At 40.2% G+C, this 17992-nt stretch overlaps 1 protein-coding gene across 1 annotated transcript in view; it reads right to left on the bottom strand.

Annotated features, from left to right (window-relative positions):
• The window catches only part of LOC139729679 (uncharacterized), a gene marked incomplete at its 3' end in the record, with an annotated part of 30667 nt that extends 14785 nt beyond the window's left edge, over positions 1-15882 (bottom strand). The window contains exons 1-6 of the mRNA XM_071640609.1: positions 15785-15882; positions 13006-13133; positions 12018-12171; positions 9948-9974; positions 5612-5860; positions 1155-1289 (exon numbers count right to left, since the gene is read on the bottom strand). Of these exons, the coding sequence (XP_071496710.1) occupies positions 1155-1289; positions 5612-5860; positions 9948-9974; positions 12018-12171; positions 13006-13095 (655 nt within the window). The remainder of the gene's footprint in view (positions 1-1154; positions 1290-5611; positions 5861-9947; positions 9975-12017; positions 12172-13005; positions 13134-15784) is intronic.
• Between the last annotated feature and the right edge of the window lie 2110 nt (positions 15883-17992).

Below are 17992 nucleotides of genomic sequence, written 5' to 3'. Positions count from 1 at the left end.
AAACCAGTACGATATTATGTGTGCTTTAATAATGGGAGCATAATTACACAAGACAATCAACCACGTATGAAGTCTCATCAAATATACCTTTACAATACTGAAGACACACATCCCTACACAGGTACACACCAAATATTATTCTCTAATATGAAAGCAAGTCACGACGTGGTAATTTGATTTTGAACAGAAACATTAGAGTGCATTAAAAAAAAACCAAATAGCTTAAACATATTAAACAATTAACTCTGCAAAGTTGAACAAAAGTTTTGTTAATTTCATTTTCTAGATCAAGAAGGATGATGTACTCCCCCCCCCCCCCAGTTTATGTATGGTATTAGATTTACAAATTTCATGTCTTTTAAACAAATAACATAACAAACACATATTCACAAGGAAACACAGGTTTAGACTGCTAAACAATGAACAGTTTCTTTCAAGGTTACACATTAGAATCTTTATTGTGGATTAGTTTCACAATAGGTCTGTCAAGTCCGATAAAGACACAATATTGTACTTGGGGCAGAGTGTTTCTTGAAAGCATGCAGCTAGCAAATATCATCTCATCATTGACACGTCTGGTGATACTAGTCAACATCACTTGAGACAGTGACTGAAACATTGCAATGAAGTTTGCATGCCCTATTTCCTCTCTCACCTTGTCTAAATCTGTGTGCATTTCTTTCTTTGTACAACATTCTTACAAATCATGTATTAGCACAGGAGAAATGTCTGGTAAGTATTGTCATCCTCATAAACATGCAGCTAAGAGCATATTATAAACTAGTCAAGAGGTATGACATTTATTTTCATATTTGTGATAGCATCATCAGACTTCACCATTGACTGCACCATATATTTTGTGAGGTTTTCTATTTTCATTATTTTTTCAAGTTGCGTGCTATATGCGAACTTAGAAGAACAAGAATGCAACATGCAGGCATACAGTACATTTCTCCATTCATAACTGTACACACCATGAATTTAACCAACTCAAGTAATTTTTGGCAAGTCCAAACCAGCTAAGAATTAGACTCACTAAATATATGGCGCATACAGTGTACAGCATATGCGAGATAACTTCAACATTCATATGAAAGGAATCATCTGATGACAAGACAGGGTGAGGAATGGGAATAGGGAGGGCCACTATCTACCTGCGCCAGGTGCCCCATAGAGTTGCTGAGAGGACGGGGGTGGGGGCTGTTGCCCAACGGCTGGCTGGGCGGGGTAGCTGGGGGCGGCACCAGCGGCATAGGCTGCAGGGGCTGCAGGCTGCTGGGGGTACCCTCCTGAGGAATGGGGGTATAAGGCGAACGAAAAATGAACATAAATAGGTGAACACTCGAACCAAAAAAAAAATTAAGCAGCAATCTTAAAGGGATGGCATAGTATTGGTGGAGATGATGATCAGGCTTTTAAATTTTTTACGAGATGTATACCAAGAAAACGCTTATGAAATACACTGTAGTACACATCATATCATTCTAAGAGGAATTCAATGTTTATTTGATGAAAACCAGTTTTGGAATGGCTGAGACACCCACAAAAAAAGTAACACAAAGCGATCGTAATAAAAGGTTGGTCCCACCTTTTGTTAGGATTGCTTTGTTTTGAATATCTCAGCTATTTCACAACCAATTTTCATCAAATGAACATTGAATTCCTCTTTGAATTACATGCTCTCTCAAATTTCATAAGAGGTTTCTCATTATCTCACAAAAAAATGTTAGAAACCAGAAGTTTGAACCAAAACTATACGATCCCTTTAAAACTAAATGAAAACAAAGAAAGCTTGCAAATTAAAGAAGACCAGGGGGTAGCACTTACATATGTACCACTTGTGACAAAGTAACAAATTTCTTTCATATCACTTGTTAACTACACGCACACTAACATTATCATGCAAAATTTTCATTCATTTCCTTCCTGGTTTATTTTCTTCATCTACTCATTTATAACATGTATGGTGCAAACAAAATGATTCAAGTGCTACAAATACCTCAACATCTTAGAGTCCTATTAACCCATCGAGGACGGGCTGATTGTGCTATAACATGCGTATCCTACACACTTGCCCAAGTACTAGTATACATGGGACTCGTCCTCAATGGGTTAAAGTGAAGGCTCGTATTCATCATTCAGCAACCCAGCCACATGCTAGTTCACTGCATGAGACATTCATATATACATTCTGATGTCCAAACAACAGAGTAGTTTAAATTAAGCAAACAAACACACAAACAGACGTTACACAAGGTATTAACACCATCAAGTCTTTGACATGTTTCTGTGACCCTTCAGTGGGTATCATGGTGTCAAACAATGAGTGACCTGTGAGAAATACTATGCAGAAAATACAGAGGGCATTTTTCTTTTTCTCTGAAACACAGTCATCATGTGATTCAGCACACCGAAACTGGGTTACCATCATAACCTAAGTTACGGTGTTGTGTACGGGTACCTCGTTTTCTTCAGATATTACACACTGATCACAGTGTCCAAATTTCAGCGAATGGTGACACTGATCTCAATGCCAATTCATCCATGTTGAATGATATGCTCAATGTAAATGAATACCTTATATTTGAAACAAAATGATAATGATATAAGAGATCATCTTAATTCACAAACTTGGCCCCTCTGTGGACTGATAAAGCTCAGTTCAGTGGTACTGATGCTGTTGCTGCAGAGCACTGCTGCTGAGTGGTATAAGTACATGGATTTGATGTATAATTACATGTAGCCTTCATTCACCGTTGTGTTGGGATCACTAACACAACAAAATCTTTTGGCATAAAACACTAAGCTCTGCTTTCACCCATAAACCCTGGGCACAGCACCATAAAAGAAAAAGAAAATGTTTATACAAACAAATCATTTGAAGTGGTGCATTCTTAATTGGTACCCCAGGGTGGGGTAAAAATCCTTATCCAAGATTTACAGAGACGGAACTTTGCGTGCAAAAGGGGAAGTTGTGTTATTTGCTAGTACGCTTCCTTTTACACAATGCACACACATTTCTTGCATGGTATGATATTACATTATCAAGTGGTGATAAACAAACACTGCCAATATCATGCACTCCAAACACTTTTAGTGTAAGCATCTAACCAGAATGTGAATCATATGAATGTATTCCCCCAACTTCATGGACATTGCGTTTCCGACATACCCAATTCATAACCAAACTCTATTTCCACTTCTTAACTTCATCATGCCGTAAATATAAAAAACTCTGAGCAAATGTCCGTTGTATGCTTGTATCTATTGGATGTCACTTTATCTACAGTATACTTAAAAATTTTCCTTTCAAAATTTGTCGTAGTAAACATGTATAAATATCTATGTGATACGTGCAAAATGTGTGAGCACTGGCAGAGATAAATACACAAGCATGTCAGCCTGCTACTGATGTAACTGCACAAAGCTAGGGAGGTGGAAAAGAGGATAGTGAATTGGATTTTATGACCAATGTCATAAGTAGGGCCACAGAATGAAGCAACTGATATCACTAAGCTGAGCTAAAATATGCCACTTTTGTCTCTTTATTTTCATGTGAGCCATGACACTTTACATGACATTACACAACTAATGGGTGTAGCTCGTAAATCTTTTCGACAAGCGAGCACTGCAATGGCTCTCAAGTGCCATACATAATGTGTGTCACTGGCCCTCTTCATTAAGCTATGCACTGTGAAGCCAACCTGTGTACTTGAGCCATCACGATAACACCCTTTCTCTTTCTGTGCCATTAAAGGTAATGTTTCAACAAGAAAAATCAGCCACAGACACAAAAGATACAAAAAATGGGAACGACATCAAGGAAGCTGTGCCAGCAACACTGGTGTTTAAAATGATAATGAAAAGAAAGACAACACAAATCCCATAATGCATCAGCTAGCTGTCACTCACAAATAACCACTATGTTCAGGCATGAGATTGACAATGGATGCACAGCAGAACAGTGGTAATTTGATGACATGAAAAAAAATCAAACAATTGAACACTCAGTATAATCATAGGATCACGAATATACAGAGTTTCCACTTCTTCTCCTTCCCATATCCCTACAATTAACCTTGATACTCTTTATTTCTGCTATACAATCGTGGTGTTAGGCGATGATATGACTTGCTGGTTCTCTATCACTGGGGTTACTGCACATATTGCCTTCAGTAGATATACAGTGTATTGTTGTCCTATCCTCCAGCAGATATCTATGACTTTATCTTGACTTATAAATGCTGGTACCTTCCTTGATGCCAGTATTTCTAACACCAGTATACAGGGATCAACACTTACGCGTAGCCGCAACAGGTTCTGGATTAACAAAACAATTCTTTTGTGGTTACGTTTCTGAAGTGCCTAAGTGTGTCTTGAGTTACTCAGAGTTCAAACAATGAAGTGAATTTCCTCACAAATAAATTGCAAATGACATTCCATGCAGCATCATTGCCAAAAACTCCATGGTCTGTAAGACCCCTGTTACACATGGAAAAAAGCCCGAGGTCTGCTTTTCGAGGCAGACCCGAGGCTGGCCTGAGGCCGCTTTGTGGCTTCCTGGCCGGCTTGAGCAACGATGCTCCTCATGCACCCTATTTACACATGGGCCGGCCTCACGTCGCCTCCCCCTACTCTGCCATAGGAGCAACTTTTAGTAAAGAAACATTTCGCTCGGTAACTTTGGTTTTGATACTCTACCGCGCTCTCGCCCCTGCAAAAGGTCATGTGACCAGTCAACCGCAGCTACCTCTGGCCCGTTACCATTTACACATAGCTGTGGCTGGCCGACCTCAGACCACCTCCAGAGGTGGCCTGAGGCAGCCCCCACTTTTGTGTGACCGTTTACACATACGAGAAAACCAAACTGGGGCCGGCCTGAGGCCAGCCTCAGGTCGGCTTTTTCGTATAGAAGATACGTAACAGGTGTCTAAATCAAACATGGAGCTGTGAATACACTCACATGTCAGCGTGATTGCATCATTGCATGATGGAAGTGCATACAGAATTGGCTAAAACTCCACCTCCCCAAGAGGTCATACCATTCAGATGTTAAATGCAAACAGGGACCTACATTGTATGGAAGACATCTCGGTAAAGTCCCAGTGACTTCCACAGATGTCGATACAATGTCCCTGCGACTTCCGAGCAAATCATTTGTCGCCTTGTTTGGAAACGGTTCAGACATTGCCCTGGAGTCGCCTTCTTGGAGAGGGTGCAAGCCTTTTTCTTTTTGCTCTTTGGAGTCACGTTTAGATGTCTCTTCCAGTGAGATAGGTCCTTTACACTTACAAAAATAATCTGCTTAACAGAACATGCACTCCTCAACACCTCTACAAACAAGTTCTTTTGTTATCTGAAACACCCCTACAACTACGGTGGAACCTCATTATAATAAAGAGGTCAGATACGGTACACAAAAACTGCATCACAGCTAAGGTGATTTTGTAGGCCCAAAATCTTTATATATCTTTGTTTTGTACCATGATGTAATGAGATAACGGATACGTAACAAGGTAATTGTCATGATCCTCATTATAACAAGGTTTCCCAGTACTCTGGTCCTTTTTACAATGCATGCAAGAAGTACATACCAAGATGTCCCTCTTACCTTGTGGTGGGTAGTTAGCAGGTGGTGGTTGTCCATACCCCCCTGCAGCTGGAGGAGGTTGCTGGCCTTGATAGCCCCCAACCGGAGGAGGTTGCTGGCCCGGGTAGCCCCCGGGGGCAGGTTGCTGGCCAGGGTAGCCACCAGCTTGTGGGTATCCTCCTGCTGCTGGCGGGTAGCCCCCCTGAGCTGGAGGATAACCTGGGGCTCCACCCGCGGGAGGGGCACCATAACCTGGTGCAGGTGGCTGGGCTGTAGGGTGAATGAAACAATGGATACTGGTGAATACTTGCTCTTCACTGTGTACCATGGTACATTAAAAGGGATAGAACTCCTGAGATATTAATCAAAAGTATGATTGTATTCTTGTTCTTTTGCTTTGAAAAGATGATACCTTTTGCTCTATCACAAAACTATGCATCTCAAAAGGTATTCACAGGAACTAAGTTCTCTATATGAAATGCATGCACTCATTGTTAAATCATTATAAACTGTAGAAAACTCATCTTCACTCGTAAGTTACAAACAGACATATAACAGTAGACACACAGATGAACAGACACACACATCTAGGGTGACAAATTTTAGTGATGAATGGTAAAACCACGTAGCAGGTTTAATATCAAAGAGCAGTATTTGGCAGACTAGGACCCCGTTTACAGTGCGGGGCTGGGGCTGGGCCGAGCCGCGGCCGAGCCGTGGCCCAGCCCGGCCTCAATTGCGGGGCCGAGCCCCGCAATTCTGTCTGTTTACAGTGCCGGGCTCGGCCCGGGCTTTTAATTCAAACCTTTCAATGTTTTGTCGTAGTGGCGCTCTGCTTGTAAATAAACACTATCATTGGGAGTACGCCAGTTGCAATGTGGTGTAGTCTGGTTTCCAGACCCCTTTGCCAACTGGACTCCGCGACGACAAAGTCCCTGCCCCGTGACGATGTCGCCGCCTTTTCTGAAGGCAAAGGCCTCTGCAGGACAAAACCACCTTAAACTAGAGCACTCGGCCGGGGGACCCGATCAAGCACATGTATCCCCGAACCTGCCCCCCCCCCCACAAATCCCATTTGGAGTCAGGAAACACAGCCAGGATCGTACACACAACTTGTCACAAGCAGACCCCGAAATTTTTTGTCTACACTACATGCATTGAACACCAGTGGCAATTCGCGAAAATTTCATGCCACGAAAAGGGCTGTCAGCTCCAATTCGCGAAAATTTCATGCCGCGAATATATCATGTTTTACAGTATCCTCCGAACTCTGTTCGGGGGATACAACTATACTAGTTTTCGACGTTGAGGGCGTTAATATCCTGAATAGCGAAATGATATGGGCAGAGGGTCTGGAAGCCAGACTAAATTTGGTACCACATTTGGCCCAGTTTGCATTTACAGTGCGAAAAGGCCGGGCTCGGTCGCGGCCGAGACTACACGTACCTCCAGAGCTTGGCCAAATGCGCAGCCGATTTTAGTACCGCATTTGGCCTTTTGCGCGTTTGCAGTAAAATGAAGGCCTTTTTACTCACTGTAAACTGGGTCTCGGCCTCTTCAAACATTCTAGGGACATTTCCAATGAATGCCATCACTGACGCTGTAAATCCTTTTTTTTCACATTCTGATTTAAATCAAAAGTGAATCACACAAGTGTTGACTTTTGCACTACATTCTATCTTCCCTCCAAAATGAACAACAACAACAACTAGGTATGTGTTGCTCTGATAACTTTGCAACGAAATATGGGAAATTACTAGTTCTGTTTTAAATGTGATTTAACAGCATACTGTAAAACTAGAAATATTTGTAGCATGAAATTTTCATGAATTGTCACTTGCATTCAATGAATAGTTCATACAAGAATTGTTTTGAATCTTGATGCAAAATTTGCACAATTAAAATGCATGTGAAAATTTATGGTTTTATGGTGAGATTAAAAAGGTTGAGGTTCACATGGGAAAACATGGTCTTAATAACAAACAGCATGGCATGTTTTGGCTTAATACCACCATGGACCTCAATGATACCATGATACCACGAACATCTCTCCATATGTCATGGAGGAAAGTTACTGGTATCTGCACTTTCAGTTTTACACACATTTCATTCAAACACAATCCATCAAAACAATTATTCATGATCCAAAAATGACAGCTAATAGTTCTCCTACACTATAAACACAATGCCCAGATGTTAAAGCATTCTCAAGCAAAATATGAATACATAAGACTTCTCACTCACAAGATAATATTAAATGTACATGTACAGTGTGGTATGCATAATGTATTGATTCCATTCATAATTTGTTATTTAATGATTGTACGGACAATGTCAATCCATACAAGACGTATATATCTCTTCCTGCAGTTGATGAAATGTCAATAATGTGGGTTAGCACCACATCTCAGTCAATCCCATTCCACAGTGAGAAATACAAGGCACAAACAGTACATTAGATTTGAGACAGTGTATTACACAAGGCGGGTGAATTAGAGTGTCAGTTAGTAATTAGTAGCCCCTGAAATAGCATGGACACCCCAAACAGAAACATGATAGAACAATGGCCATGCATGACTGCAATCAATACTCATGCAAGCATGGCGTATCGTATCTCACATAAACATCTGATGCTCAGGACAAATTTGTAATCAAATCTTTGTGTTGTTATGTTCACACACCTAACTTGGTCAACAGGTTGCTCAAAAGCACAACTAGACACAAAGTGATTGATTCAAATCAAAATATATACCACAGTACACTGAAAGTGCCGTCATCCATAGCTTTGTCAAATATTTACATCATAGCAAAGTCCGTAATTTTCTCTGCAATTTTTCTGCACTGTATTTCTAGCACATGATAACAGTGGGTATTCCTCTTTAAAAAGTACATGGCTGTGTCAAACAGATTATTTTCCATAAGCGCTCATGCTTTGCAGTCTCAGAGTAATGTGGTACAGGGGGTTTACACCATGGCACACAAAGATCAAGTTAAAAAGTAACAGTAAAAACCTAAAGTAAAGTGAGAAAAACAGCGATGCTTCATTGAATGCAGTATTAAACTTGAAATGCTGTTTTACTCAACCAAGTAATCAGGCACAGAAAACTCATATTCTCTGAGAATCAACATTCTACAAAATGTCATACAGTTCATTATATGCATTCATGCATTCCATCAACGTCATGCCTTCTTCACATACACTGATTGTATTTCTTGATATTTTGTCATACAACAGGTGGTTTATCACAGCTTTGTTGGTAAAAGCTAAATTTCACATAAACCATGCGTTTCTGCAACATAAAAGAACATCAGCAATCCAGCAACATAAGAACATCATAAATCTAAACTCTTAATCCACCGATTTGAAGTGTAATGCCTGCAGCTGGATGTTCACCTAATTATTTTTATATTTGGCTGCAATTACCTGTTAATTTACAATATCACTGACATCAGTTTGAACACCATGTTATTGAAGGTCAGTCAGGATCTAGGTTAGCATAACTGAGGTAAGCTCTTTCACTGATAACACCATGAGGAAGCAGTTAGAATCACTGAAATATATATCATATACACAGTGGGTGAGGAGAAAGATACACAGTCACATTGATAACATGTGATTGATACTGATGTGTTATGTGATAATGACCATGTACGTACAGTATATCATGCCAGTAACATGTAGCATCAGAGAACTTCCTCTTAACTTATATTTGTATTTTCAGTCATAACAAAAACTTGAACAGTCTCAATATCAACTCCTCGTCTCAAGATATCAGAGTTTTCATTCTAGATAGGATATGACTGTACACAGCTTAACCATCAGAAGAAATGCACTCACACAGAAGTTCATTCCTTTGTCGTGTTTGTTTCTTAGTAGCTGCGTCGCTGATTGCAAGTAATCAAGAACAGTATGGATATGACATGAGTAGAAGAGGAGTGTCAGTGTGATTACTAGCAATTAATGGCAGAAAAAAAAAATAGACACACACCCAAAACCAAGTGTAACAAATGTATTAGATGACACAAAGTTCATATATATACAATGTACTGTACAACCCTCAAGGTGATTGTGTTAGTAAATCATACAAGAGATGCTGATATTGTATTTAAGCTGTTGTTTTCGCTTAGATATATTTTCGCAAATAAGGAGGTTACAGACATTTTTGTGAGATGTTGTTTTCTCAATTTGACACTGAGACTTTTACCAAGACTATCATCAGTGCAAATGGCGACATTTTCACGCGTTGTTAAACTTGCAATCCAACAGTGATTCGTGAAATTTTCAAAAATTAAACCCTTGCGAAAATAACAGCTTATACAGTAACACACTGGCATGTATCAAAAAGGTGACACTTACATCCTGGATAACCCTGAAAACCTGGAGCTGTAAAGATACATCACAAAAGCATTCAACAATCAAACATAGGCCTACTGTAGTTAAAAGCTTGACTACACGTATCTCATTCACTGTCTACAAGGTAGAGATCTCCAACTTCAGTAATTCAAGAGAGATGAGTCCGCAATATTAGGCTCATTGCAAAACATCTGGGTAATGACCAGGTGACATTGACATTTTTAAGTCGTACATTGTATTAGCTACTAGAACCACAAATGCCCAATGTTATTGTATTCTTGTCTCTTGGTACAATCAATCCCTTTGAGGCAGAAAAACATGTAGAGCTAACATACTGATTAAAATCCTTGATGCAAAGGCATATTAAACCACTGGTTGATAAAGCTTTTTCAAGTGGAGTATCAAATCAAAGATGTTGTGGCAATGTGCCCATTATTTGTGGGAAGAGTTACCGGTCTTGAGGACAAAACTTAGCATTTGGTGCAACTGTCCGATCACAATTAAGCTATGGGAACTGTAGAAATAGGTATTAGTGACAAGAAGTGTACGTGGAAATGACAGTGCACAAACAGGAAGTTATATCACAACTGGATGAAGATGCAATCTATTTCCGATCAACTTTAGACAGCTGAGTGCCAGGTGCGTTAAATTATTTCATTATTGGTTCAAAAGGCAGTGGAGACCATTAGAGCTGAATTTAGAATCCCTGGATAAGGGAGTTTTGTCATGCATAAATTACATTTTACACACAATCTCACATCATAACATTTTCCTTACAGCAAGCACACAGTTTGTCCCAGCTTATCCCACAAGATGCCTCACAACCACAAACAAATGAAACTTAGACTACACTTGGGGTTTACCAATAGATTTACAAAATTTTTGAAGTAGATGAAGGCATTTCTAATTACCAAGATCATCTGAATGAGCCCAGTGACTCTGGTATATTACACGACTCTGCTGCAAATTGTTGGACTATTTGGGGTCATAAACAGAAGATATCTAACTCGATGATGAGTTCATTTTCTTTCTCACTGCACAACACATCTATAGGCAGTTTGACCTAAATAATGTGTGTCTGCAATGCTGCCTGTATTAATGATGACAAAGCTAGTTTTTGTACAGTAATCACTGGTTAACAAAAGACGTGATCACTCACTGGAGCTCTGTGTGGTCCGGCTAATACAGGATCTACACAAAGAAGGAAAGACCAAGGCTTTCCTCAAAAAAGGAAAACTTCCCTACCCTACAACAGGATGTTTGTTCGGATTTATACCACAGCCACACCACATGTGTGCCCACTAAATTCCAACCAAGGGTTTTCATTCATTGGATCTCCTGCTTTGTCATTTACCGCTTCCTGGGGTAGAAAGGGGTGGGGTGGGATGGTGGAAGGTGAGGAGAGGAAGGATGAGTGAATTCTTTCATCATATGCAGGGAATAATTTTCCTGGTATTGCATCGCAATTTGCTATGCATTTTTCAGGGGTGGATCCAGGAATTCCGTAAAGAGGGGGCGCGTTTAGAAAATTAAAGGGGGGCGCACGCACCCCTCCCCCCATTTTTTTCTTTTTATTTCTTTTGTTTCAACAAAAAATAAAGGGGGGCATGCGCCGGTTGCGGTCCTCCCTGGATCCGCCCCTGTTTTTACACCACAGTGCACTGCTATGCAAACTATCTTTTGTGTAGCAGTTTTCTTCCATAGAAGTGTACAGGATACCATTTGACCATTTGAAATATTGTTCATCAGCTGAAATTGCTTATCAAATTTGAGTTCGAAAATCATCTCATGATACATGGTTCTGTAAACTACCACCTTCTGATACTCTATGCTGGATTCTTCTTCGTAAATGAATGTAGTATGCTGCCCTCGGGGGGGGGGGGGGGGGGGGTGGTGGGGGGTAATTGCCTCAATACGATTGAGGCACTCATGTTGACACCCTGTTCATGGTAGTACTTCTCGCCACCACTTCTTCTGTTTTTCAAACTATACATGGTGGACTGAACTCATGATTTAGGTTAAAATTAATATAATCTACAGGGGAACTCTACTGAACTCTAGGACAAAGCTTACCAGGTGGATAGCCAGCCCCTCCCGCTGGTGGATAGCCTGGCGCTGCCCCGTAGGGTGGACCGCCTGCTGGGGGCGGGGCAGCCCCCGTGGGGTAGCCTGTGGTTGCTGGTGGGTACCCCGCTGCTGGAGGGTAACCAGGTGCTGCGCCTGGTTGCTTTAGAAAAGAGGGGACAAACAAATTCACAGGATAATTTTGCTATATAACAGACACACCCCTCATAAACATACAGTTTTATATCACAACTATTTTCATCTGAAAACTTCCTACCTTCTCTGCACAAGGAGAACATTTGTGCTATCTTTTCTTGTGTGGACGCTCAGTAACGGAGATACTCACTCAGTGTAACTGATGTAAACATGAAGTGATACATGTATCACAGGCCCTTGTACACATCCAGTCACAACCACCATGCATACATGCATGATGATAAAGCTGGTTCATACGTCTCCATACATGCATGTGTGCAACCAATACTTTACTATTATCCATAGTTGACCAGATGATTGTCAAAGCAATAAGCAATGAACAGATGACTGTCAGGCTTTGATTTCAATACTCAAACTCTGCTTACACCCATCACAGAAATCACAGCCATGCAAAAGATGTTTCAATGGCATGTGTTTTTAAAGCAAAAACAGCTAAATCAAAATTTTCCTTGTCCAAGCTGTCTCCTATCTTTTGATCTCCAGTCAAGTAAAAAAAAAGTAACAAATAAAGAATGAAAATGAAAAAAAAATTCAAACAAAATATAAGTAAAATAAACTTAAAACACAATCTATTTGTACACCAAATTGATTTTTTTTTTCATTTTTTAAACAAAAGGTCAAATAAAAATAATGGAATGCACTTAAAGTGTACATGATCAGGGAGCCATGAATTGAAGGCATAACATTAGATTTAACACACATCAACATTAAGAACGTCAACAGTAAAAACTACAATGTATAGAAACAAGAAGCACAAAAAATTAAAGCTATAGTGACATACTGGGTAAGCACCAGGTGCACCGGGATAAGGAGCCTGTCCGGCTGGTGGGTAGCCGGGCCCACCTGCGGGGGGATATCCTGGGTAACTCATCCTTAGACTTCTGGAGTATATTCAAGTACTGAGGAGTCCTGAAAAAAAAAAGTAAAACAATACTCATATTGTCATTGTCCGTAGTTCAGCTGAGTCACCAGAACGCAGTTTAAAAAAATAAATAAATAAAAATAGAAAATGAAACAAAACATAACAAGCCAGGAAGTGGTTATTGATATTCCAAGTTCGTATGTTGCTGTGATTGTACTTGACAGAAAGATTGGTTTGTACATTGTGTATCTTATCATCGTGCATTGTTCTGGAGACTACAACGTACATCTGGCTTCACAGAATCCCCTCCTACTGTCTCCTCCGGAGGACAATTAAAGTGACAAAATGTTAGAAAACTCTGACTCCGCCAGACAGACATTTCTCTGACTATGGTTGCACCTATGATTTGCAGAAGATAATGATGCAGTTATACTATCAAACCACAACATGTCTTCATGCTCTATCTACTAGGTTGGCTAACAATCCCTCAAAAAACTTTTTTTTTTTCCCATTGACCAAGAACCTACTGACATTGTATTTAATGCTCTGTTTGGTCTATTTGAAATACTGGTATTCTGTCACTTAATACTTTATCAAACACATGGTGAAACTGTTAGAATATAGTTGGCAATATACCATTCTGTATTTGATAGACAGAACAAGATGCAGCTACACTACCAGCTTGTTGACATGCTATTATTTTGTAGCTCTACTGTATCAACCTGCTCATAACTGATTCTTGGAGAATGAATTGGGTAGCTAATCGCATTCGTGAAAATTCCAAGTTTTGTTCATCTTGTAGTCCATACAATTGTACTTCATTGAATTAGAAATAGAAAGCGAAGCTTCGGGGGGGGGGGGGGGGGGGGGGGGGGGAAGAAGTTAAACACCACAGACACAGTCCACACCTGTTGGCTGCAGCCAGAAAAAACATTAGCACATTGGCTACACCGAACATGTGCATGATTTGGTACATATTTCACATCTTTCAGATCTATCTACCAGTACCACTCTACAGTAGAACTGTAGAGTCTAGGCATTCTTTAGAAGTTCAACTGCTCTCATCTCCAGCATGTTTATCTCATCCATCCATTCCATGCCCCCCCCCCCCCCCCCCCCCCCCCCCCCCCCCCCCCGGTCATCTCAGTTTAAACGTCCAATCCCTAACATAGCCGGCCTTGTCATCGCCTTGATAATTATCCTGCCTGCCCTTAAATTAATTTATAATTATGCTGAAAAAGCCCCCGTCCATGCCATGGCAGGTGAGTTGTTCACTCAGAGCAGGTAGAGGCGACTCACTGAAGCTTGCTGTGCTGTTGCGAGAAGCCTGAATGCTGGCTGGATTCATAGCTAGCTTCTTCTTCTTCTTCTGATTAAGTCTGCCTCCTTCAATAGACTGAAGATTCTTGCAGACTGGTGCTATTTACATTATAATACAATTTATTTACAGATATTTACAAGCACATAGACAATTTGACGAAAATACTAGCCACTGTGATCAACCGTTAGACGGTTTCGAAATGATCCCACAGATGGCGCTGAAACAATTTCTGACGACAGGGAATTCCAGTTCCTTACAGTTCTTGGGAAGAACGAATGGCGATGCGATTCAGTTCTCGAATATGGTACCTGATAGGAGTGTGGTTGCGAGGCTCTCGTTAACTGAGTAGCCTGTTTGATGATATAGTCCTGTGCTGAAAGAGGAGTGAGATTATTGTGTATTTTGTACATCATAATTAGCCTGTCATTTTCTCTGCGCTGTTCCAGAGTGGTCCAATTAAATTCTTGTAGCATTTTGGTGACACTCGAGGTGTTATGGTAGCGATTTAAAGTGAATCGCCCAGCTCTTCTCTGGACCATTTCCACTTGGTGGATTAGGTTCTTGGTAGATGGGTCCCAAACTGTGGAAGCATACTCAACAATTGGTCGAACCAACGTTTTGTAAGCTGTGGCTTTAACATCAGAAGATTTTATGCGAAGATTGCGTTTTAGAAATACAAGCACGTTATTGGCTTTATTGACAGTATTGTTGATGTGTTGGGTCCACTTCAAATCAGAAGTGATGGTTACACCCAAGTACTTCACGGATTCAACAGATTCAAGAGGGGCGTTATTTAGACGATACACGTGTTGCACCTTACTTCTTTTCCTGGATATTGTCAAAACCTTACACTTATCTGTGTTCAAATCCATCATCCATTTTTTCGCCCAGTCACCAATTTTGTTTAGGTCCTCTTGAAGATTTTGCGTATGATGTTGATTGTCGATGGTCATGTAAGAAATTGCATCATCGGCAAAAAGGCGAACCTTTGACGCTTAGCTAGCTACGTGATCTGACTTAGCACTGACTGGCCATTGATTGCTGACTAGCATGGCCTGGACGTAGATGGTACAGTGTAGAAATACTGTAATGCCAATTGTCGACCAAGTGATAGGCTATTAGGCTACATGTACTAGATCTAGTATTAAACCCGGGGCCGGGGTGCTCCTCCTTGTAAGTTGTAAGGTTACACAGTCACAGGACAGGCAGGCAGTTAGTGGTGCATGGTCATGATGGTGCAGTTTTAAAAAAAAAATCCAGAGTCTAGTTAGATTCCTCGACGTTAAATTTACTCGCCTAATTCATCCAAGAACGTCGACTGAGCTGCTTGGTTAAAATAATGCCTCATATTTGCTATGCAAGTTTTAATTTCCATACCTGTAAACTGTTCTCCGGTTCAGTACAGAAGGTGTGGCTCCGTTGGTTGCTAACTGCCAGCGCAAGTGGTGGCTAAGCTGTGTGTGTGTAGTACGTACCGTCTGTGTGGGGGAGCGGTGGAAGGTTTGGTGTCGGCCCGAGCGACGGTAGGGTACGGGCAACCAGGGCCACGGTAGGTACACCGATACGAGTGTGTGTCACGAGAGACCGATCCCTGGCTACGCTGCGCCATGCAAAATACATACACTGCACGGTGTTCGCTGATTGCAGTTCCTCTGCAACCCCTCCCTCCCCGTTTCGGCGCATGATACTGAGTACCTAAAAATAGCACTGAGGTGGAGCATCCTATGTTTAGTACACATGTACTTCAGTATAAAGACACAAAGTATGTTTCACGTACAGAAGTTAATGTTTGCAGTGGTTTTTCTTTTTTTCCCCGCTATTTTTTTTCTTACTGTTGAAATAATTGAAATCGTCATTAATTTACAAAATGGCATAAGTCCTGCGGGTATAATGAAATTGGTACTCTGCTTGTTAAACAAACTGCTTATAAATATTCTTTGTATTGCTTTATATGAATTTTTCAATTCATCCATGTCAACAGGTTGAATTTCTAATATTTAAATCGAAAAATTGCAAGATTATGCGTATTCATGAAAGTGGAACAAAGGAATATAATTGCCTTATATCTATTCTCCCTATATATTTTTCAAAAGTTCTTGAAAGATGTATATAGCCTTTACATTACAAAAAGTTCAGTATTCTATACAGTTATGACAATCAATTTTGGTTTAGACCAAGGTACTCTTCATCTTTTGCGTTACTTGACTTCCTCAATAAAGTACTGAATGCCTTAAAGAAAAACAAATAACTATTGGATTATCTTTAGATCTAATTACCAAGACTTTTGATTCAGTCTAAGTTGATCACTGCATTCTTTGTGATAGGGCATGAGGCGTTGTACACTGTCAATGGATTCCGAAGTTATAATAATCGTTAACGTATCAATTGTCATACTTTTAATCCAATGTCTATCAAGTGCTGGAGGGGGGGGGGGGGGTGCGTGTTCCACAATATATTGCCGATATAAAGGCACTATGTGATTCTTAATGTCCAACTCATTCAATGTGTATGACTTCATGTAAACAACTTGCTCGTATACTAATATAGGCCTATGGAAAAGTTGTCGTGGAATCAGCACGCTTACGTGTAATGTCCAATGTCGTCTGCAACAGGCTGTCGAAAATATCAGTTCATGTATATTGTTTTATACACCTGTTAGACTTCATTCATATATATTATTTAAAAAAAACCCTATACGATTACGTAAGTGCACACAGCCCTGTCGCTGTACAAGTGTCTCACGGCGTCTGGTCGGGCTGCGGTATGACGACTCAATCCCCCGTTTTGCCCTATAACATAAAATCAATCTGGGCAAACTGCATCAGTGATCAAAATATGCCAAGGCTTTTTGAATTACAAAAGAACGTTGGCAGTCAGAATTAAATCTCAAGTGATTACCGCGCATGCTCATGCAAAGCCAACATAAATATGATCGTCTTAAAGTTTAACATTAACAATTTGTATATATTTCAACGTGCAATAGGCCTGTTTATGTTTCCATGTCCTCGTGATGTGTTCCCTGTATCATTAACAAATTAAGTAAACTCAGTTGCATGCATATGCAACAAGAAAGCGGATTTTCTTTTTGTAAGATTCAGTTCACATCAAAGGTCAATCTTATGCGGACCAAAAAAGTTGGAATACCTACCAGATATTATTGAACAAACCAGATTCTTATCATTTTTAAAGCGCATCTTAAACAATATTTGCATTACGATAGACAGTCCTCAGAATAATCTTATCTTAGAAATCTTTAAAGTCAAGATTTTTTTTAATGTGTAAATCACTTCCTGCATGCGGCTGCAATTACATGTGTGTACATGATATTTTTTTTTTCATAATTTTGCAAGTTTATTAACCTTGGCCACTCGATATGTTTTCCGGACTTGGCTTCATATAATGCTCTTTCCTAAGAATGCTTCATAATTTTTGACGTTTATGTTTTGTATCTGTTGAGACAATGTCATTCTAGATCTGACAATTTCATGACATACTCTTCCATACATGTACCTTATGATTACCTTGTGTATTCTCCCTGTCCGATTGTATCGTTGTTGTTGTTGTTGTTGGATTTTTAAAATGAAA

Source organism: Diadema antillarum, unplaced genomic scaffold, assembly GCF_040938485.1.
Source record: "Diadema antillarum isolate AM-2024a unplaced genomic scaffold, OU_Dant_1.0 seq00000248_RagTag, whole genome shotgun sequence".
Taxonomy (NCBI): Eukaryota; Metazoa; Echinodermata; class Echinoidea; order Diadematoida; family Diadematidae; genus Diadema; species Diadema antillarum.
This window is presented reverse-complemented; position numbering and strand designations above follow the sequence as displayed.